The sequence below is a fragment of the Phaethon lepturus genome, unplaced genomic scaffold (genome assembly GCF_000687285.1).
Source record: "Phaethon lepturus isolate BGI_N335 unplaced genomic scaffold, ASM68728v1 Scaffold52286, whole genome shotgun sequence".
In the NCBI taxonomy this organism is placed as follows: Eukaryota; Metazoa; Chordata; class Aves; order Phaethontiformes; family Phaethontidae; genus Phaethon; species Phaethon lepturus.
Genome location: NW_010545109.1, coordinates 1,908 through 7,839, shown reverse-complemented (window position 1 = coordinate 7,839; position 5,932 = coordinate 1,908). Strand labels below are relative to the sequence as shown.

General features: G+C 40.0%; 1 protein-coding gene across 1 annotated transcript; it reads left to right on the top strand.

Moving 5' to 3' along the window:
* Nucleotides 1-236: 236 nt before the first annotated feature.
* LOC104616044 (histone H3.3) lies at nt 237-3,743 on the top strand (the record flags this gene model as incomplete). The annotated part of the gene is made up of 2 exons (XM_010288858.1): nt 237-390; nt 3,100-3,743. Coding segments are annotated over 2 exons (283 nt in total), but the record flags the coding sequence as incomplete, so codon positions are not given.
* Between the last annotated feature and the right edge of the window lie 2,189 nt (nt 3,744-5,932).

Genomic DNA, 5,932 nt, shown 5'->3' with positions numbered 1-5,932 from the left:
AGGGATCCCTGCCGAGGCCGGTGGAAGTTTGTGCAGATCGGTGGTGAGAAAAACAGTGACCCTTTGCCAGCGGAACTGGTTTTGTACTGCAAACGCTGGGACTCTCCTAGTGAAATGGGAACATGTATGGCGCTCGGTTTAGTTCAGATGATGAACCCATATTTTTAAGGTTCAATAGAATATGTTTTCAACGCTAATTTTTCTTTTTTGTTTTAATTACTATTTAATTTTTAAAGGCCGGGTACCGTGGCTCTCCGTGAAATCAGGCGCTACCAAAAGTCTACCGAACTTTTGATCCGCAAACTTCCCTTCCAGCGCCTGGTGCGTGAAATTGCTCAGGACTTCAAAACAGATCTGCGCTTCCAGAGCGCTGCCATCGGCGCTTTGCAGGTGAGCGTGACCCGGGGGAGGCGGGGTCCCGGGGGAAGGCTGCCTGTCAGTAGGCAGGGGTCAGTGCTGTCACAGCGAGGCACCCCCAAAAGCCCCCCAAGACCTGCAGGCTGAAGGTATGGGGAGGGCTCCGCCTCCTGCACCCATTGGCCAGGCTGTTTCTAGGGTTAGCCCCAGCTCCGCCTGATTGGTGGGCTGCCGCTGTGGGCGTGGCTCCTCCTGGGAGGGGCTCACGTGGGGGAATGCCTCCCTCAGCCTTCCCTTGCTCAGGGTGGACCTGGTGATGCCCTATAGATACCATAGGCTAAAGTAACGCAGTGACAGGTCAGCAGCTCCTTACACAGTCTGTAAATGTGTGTTGGGGGGGTGTGTGTTTTGCTTTCTTTTGGTTTATTTTTTTGTTGTTTTGGTTTTGTTTTTTTAATAGCCCCCACCCCTCAGGCAGTTGCACTGGACAAAACAGCGCATCTTTCTAAGACACTTAAGATAAATCTGTTTCCTCTATCCTTGAGCTTTGTTAGAGGCTTTGCCTTTGCAAGCTACGCAGAGGGAAGCGTGGTGTAAAGCATGTTCTAGTGTGTCCAAATGGAGGTCTTGATACCCTCAAATGCTCTTTAAAGAAAACCGACTTGATAAGCCACATCTAAACGTGATTAGAGAAATAAGTGCCTTTGTATGATATAGTTAATGCTAAACACATTTTTTTTTTAACATATTAGTTTAATATCTTAAGTATTGAGGGTGAAATACCAATTGTTTTTTCTGGCCCAAATTCCTGCATCTAAGTTAGGTCCCCTCCAAGACTCTGTTCTTATCATAGGAGCATTTCCCCCTCGTGATAGGAAGACACTCCTGATCAAAGATAGGTCTTTACTATTCTTTTTAGCTGTTGAGAGATTGTTTCAGAACCTGCCTGTAATTGTAGAATATCTGATATGCAGGGAAAATGGTCTTTTTCTAGTTAATGACTTCCACATGATAAGGCCCAAGACGTTTACCATGAGATCCTATAAACTTGAGCACATGCTTAGCTTCAAAAGGTGGCTGCATGCATTTGCAAAGTTGCTGCTTTTGCATTTAGTTGTTGTTCTGTCTTCACTGCTGTGAGTGGATGTGGTGGTTCTTTCATCAGGAACTGCTTATTAAAATGTAGTCAGTAGTTAATACATTTTCTGAAGGCTGGTTTGAATGTTCCTGGTTTTGCATTAAGGAGTTGTTGATATAGAACTTGTTCATGTACTATTCCTAGTGCTTCCTGCTTACATATTTGGAGGGGGAAAAAAAAAAAAAAGGACAAAACCCAAACCAAAACAACCAACTTTTAACCCCTTTAGTACTGTGTTGTTTGTGCCAGCATGGCATATTTGGTCATGTGTCTTACCTCATGTAGTGATTTAGCAAAACTATGTTAAGGGAACTTACGGTACCCATATCCTACCGCATACAATCCTAGTAATACTACAGTCCTCATCTGCTGTAGTAAATATTTTTCTTTCTTCATATTAGATAATTTGTGTTTTTAAGCAGGAATTTTGAACCTAGTAAGTTGATTTTAGCGGTTCCTGGTAATGAAGTGATTCACACAAAGCTGTTCTCTTGCATATATTCTACAAAGGGGGACCTCAGCCTCCTTTCTCTAAGTGAGCCCCATTATTCTTGCCTTCTCACCCCAAGCATGTGCTGTGTCCTGGTCTGCATGCTGGTCTGGTGTTGGCATGCTGAGATGCTTCCCAGGAGATTGTTAGGTGTTAGAATTCTGTATCAACTCAAAAATACGTAAATGGTTACCGTTGCTGTGCTGGTCTTAATAGCAGCTGACTTAATGTGACCCAGAAGCATAATCAGGTCCAACAGAGCACGTTTCTAACCCAGAATCCTGTCTGCAGTGGTTCAGTAACAGACAACACTGTGGTCAGAGTTGTAGCTTTCCCAGGATAGGGCTTTCCTTTGCACTCTCAAATGCTGACCCTGTAATTCTCACAGGTGTGAGATGAGAACCTTCTGTGATCGGGGGGGCTGTGGTGTGTGCCCCAAATAGTCATGGTGTGCTTGGGCAGGAAGAAAGTATAGGAATAGGACAAGCGTCTGATGGTAATTCTCAGGCTGCTGTCCCGTTTTTGGCGATTCAAGTTGTTCCTGAGTCAAAGGTGGTGTCGTCTTATATCTAATAATTCTCAGTACTTTTTTTTTTTCCTGCTAATTTTTGACTTTTGAATTAAGTCACCTCTTCAGCATCCTATGGCAAGGAGCTGTGTGCCCCAACTGTGTGCTATGAAGGAATACCTGCTCCTCTCTTCCCTAGCACCTGCCAATTTCACCTGATGCTCAGTAGCTCCTACTGTGGAAGAGGCAGCAGACAAGTCACTCAGATAGTGTAACCCACCTTTAAAAAGAGAAGTTCCTAAACAAACTAACCTTTTGATAAGATAACCCCTTATCTTGTGAGAATCCCTTTAGGAATATTGCTTCAGTTGTGTTCTGGAGGATGTCTTCACTAAGTGGCAGTGGTATGCAACGTTGACATAGAATATTATTTGGTGGTTTGTAAGAAAACGGTGGTTTTTATTTTTTGAGAATCTAAAATTTTTGTTGTTTGTGAGTGTTAAAGATAGAAGCCTAAACTTAATGCCATGTTACATTGTACTTGGAATTATTTTTTCCTAGTGCTTAGAGAGTGACAGTGTTCTTAACTCTTTTCTCCTACAATAGGAGGCAAGTGAAGCCTACTTGGTTGGCCTGTTTGAAGATACCAACCTGTGTGCTATCCATGCCAAACGTGTCACAATCATGCCAAAAGATATCCAGCTAGCACGCCGCATACGTGGAGAGCGTGCCTAAACTTCACTATGATGGGTTTGTCATTCTCGAAGCAAAATCTTCTTCCTGTTATTGGTAGTAATGAACGTTAGATATTTTTTCCATGGGGTTAAAAGGTACCTAAGTATATGGTTGCAAATGGAAAAATAGGGGACAGAATTGGGTATTGGCAAGTTTTTTTCCATTTTCATTTGTGTGTGGATTTTTAATATAAACAAGGGGGCATAAAACATCAATGCGGTCAAAAAAAAAAAATGTTTCGGTGAACAAGTTTCAACAATTCAACTTTATAAGAAAAATTATAAATAAACCTGTCAAATTTTTCTGGACAATGCCAGCATTTGGATTTTTTTAAACAAGTAAATTTCTTATCAATGGCAACTAAATGGTGTTTGTAGCATTTTTATCATACAGTAGATTCCATCCATTCACTATACTTTTCTAACTGAGTTGTCCTACATGCAAGTACATGTTTTTAATGTTGTCTGTCTTCTGTGCTGTTCCTGTAAGTTTGCTATTAAAATACATTAAATGATGCCTGCTTTAAGTCTTGATTTTTAAATATTACATGTGGGTTATATTTGATTAAAAAAAAAAAATCAGCCTTCCCTTCCCTTTCTCTCTTCAATATGTGGCCTAAATACTTAGAGCAGATCTAGGAAACACTGGGGATACTACCATGGCTGAAGTAGTGTATATCTGAGGGGTTTTTTAAAGAGTGTAAAATTTCTGTCTGCTCCATGTGAAAGCAAATGTGGTAAGTATATTACCGGGTGGAGCCTGGAGCTGGACTGAGCTACAGTGCTAAGAAAAAGCAGTTTTGTTGCTGTTTAGGTTTCTTTCTTACTCAATTTAGTGCTGAATTTGGAAGCGTTTCTGATTTTCATGGTTTGTTACTATGGTGTAAATGATGGGGTGTGGTGGTTTGGGGGTTTTTTTGGTGTGTTTTGGGGTTTGGTTGCCTTTTTTCCTTTTTTTTTTTTTTTTTTTTTTAAAAAAAAAAACCTTTTGCACTCTGGTTTCTCACTTTGTAGGTGTTCACTTTTTGGTTGACTACCTTTCTGTTTCCGTCACGCCCTCTAGCATGTTTGAGAGCTTAGTCCCTGTGTGATTAGTTTCAGTATGTACACTCCAATCAAAAAGACATTTTTGTACTGGTTTTGTTAGTTACGATACTTCACAGAAGCAGTACTTAGTCAGGAGCACACATTTGAAACTTAGGTTTGTTTTTTTATATTCTTCCTCCTTCCCCCCCACCTACTGCTGATGAAAGTTCCTGTGAAGAAATTTGCTGATGAAATTATGTTCTATAAAAACTTGGTTTTAATTCTTCACCTGAAACTTGGTTAAGTATTCTGATGGACCAGTCTGGAAATGAGTTACCTGGTGTACTTTTTGATAGCTCTTGCAGATAATGAAATAAGTTACAGAGAAGAAAACAGGTAGGCAGTGAATAGATTTCACCTCTATGTTAAGACCCCTACAGAGCTTATTTGCTGCTAACTTCTTTCAAGAGGTTAAAACACTAATGAATTTGAAGATTTACAAAGAGGATTAATAGAGATGTATTATCTGCTTTGGTATCTTGAACAGAGAGCCAAAAATTACAGAATAAATCACATTATTCATAACTTGCTCAGCTCTAGTAATGAATGCTGTCTGCCAGGTTTGTGCAGAGTAAAGTCTATTTAAATGGAGTAGCTTGTGACAGAAAACTAATGCTAGACAAAATGTGATCACATCCTTTTGATGCCAAGCAGTTCATAGCTATCAACTAAAAATTAAGGAAGACTTGTCTTGGAGCGTCCAGAACAACAGAATTACAAAAGGTAAGCAACTGAGACTTAACTCATTTAAGATGTCACTTTTGTCTACTTGATAACAACCCTGTTAAACTTGCTATAAATGCATTTCAATATAATTAACTTGTTTTGTCCTGTACTTCAGAATTCTGTTTCATGCATCAGTCAACAATGCTGCAACCACCTACACAAAAAGGTAATTAGGCTGATTTTTTTTTTTTAATAACCTGGAATTGAAGTATTGATAACTTAATTTTTTTCTTTTTTAGATACATTAGAAAATGAAATCTAGAGATTCTGTTACTCAGATGAAATACAGAGTTCTTTCTCTATTAAGAGAGAATTGGGGTGAGGAATATCCCAGTTAAATTGACAAGGCAGTTCAGTTGAATTCATAATGGCAAATGAGGAGATCAGGAATCTCTGCAGTTGACAATGTTTAAGTCTGCAGTTCCACACCTGCAGCTTAGGGATCAACTTTGCCTCTTTGAGAGTGTTGGGTTATGACAGCTGTGGTCCTAGACATGCCATGTGAATCCTGTGAGCGATTATCTGACTATGTCTATATTGATACCAAGTGTTGTCTTGGTTTTATTCCTGAGGAATCCTGGGGTACCATTTCTCTGCTCCTCATCTGTTTTTTCAAGTACGATGGATTTTCATTCTTCAGACTTTTCCACTGTTTTGCTGAACAAATTACTTAATCTCCAGTTTTCTCACTGGAGTATGCTGCCTTTCTGTCTTTACTGTGCAGCAGCATGAAAATAAGAACAATTACATCATCAGCTTTTGTTAAGAACTGCTTTTTTAGAATTGCCGGAATGGTCAGGTGTCAGTCCAGTTCTGGGTGGATCTTCTAGTTGATGCTGTTTAATGTTAATGGAAGGAGAGGAGTACAAAAGGTGACATTACTTTTTTTTTTT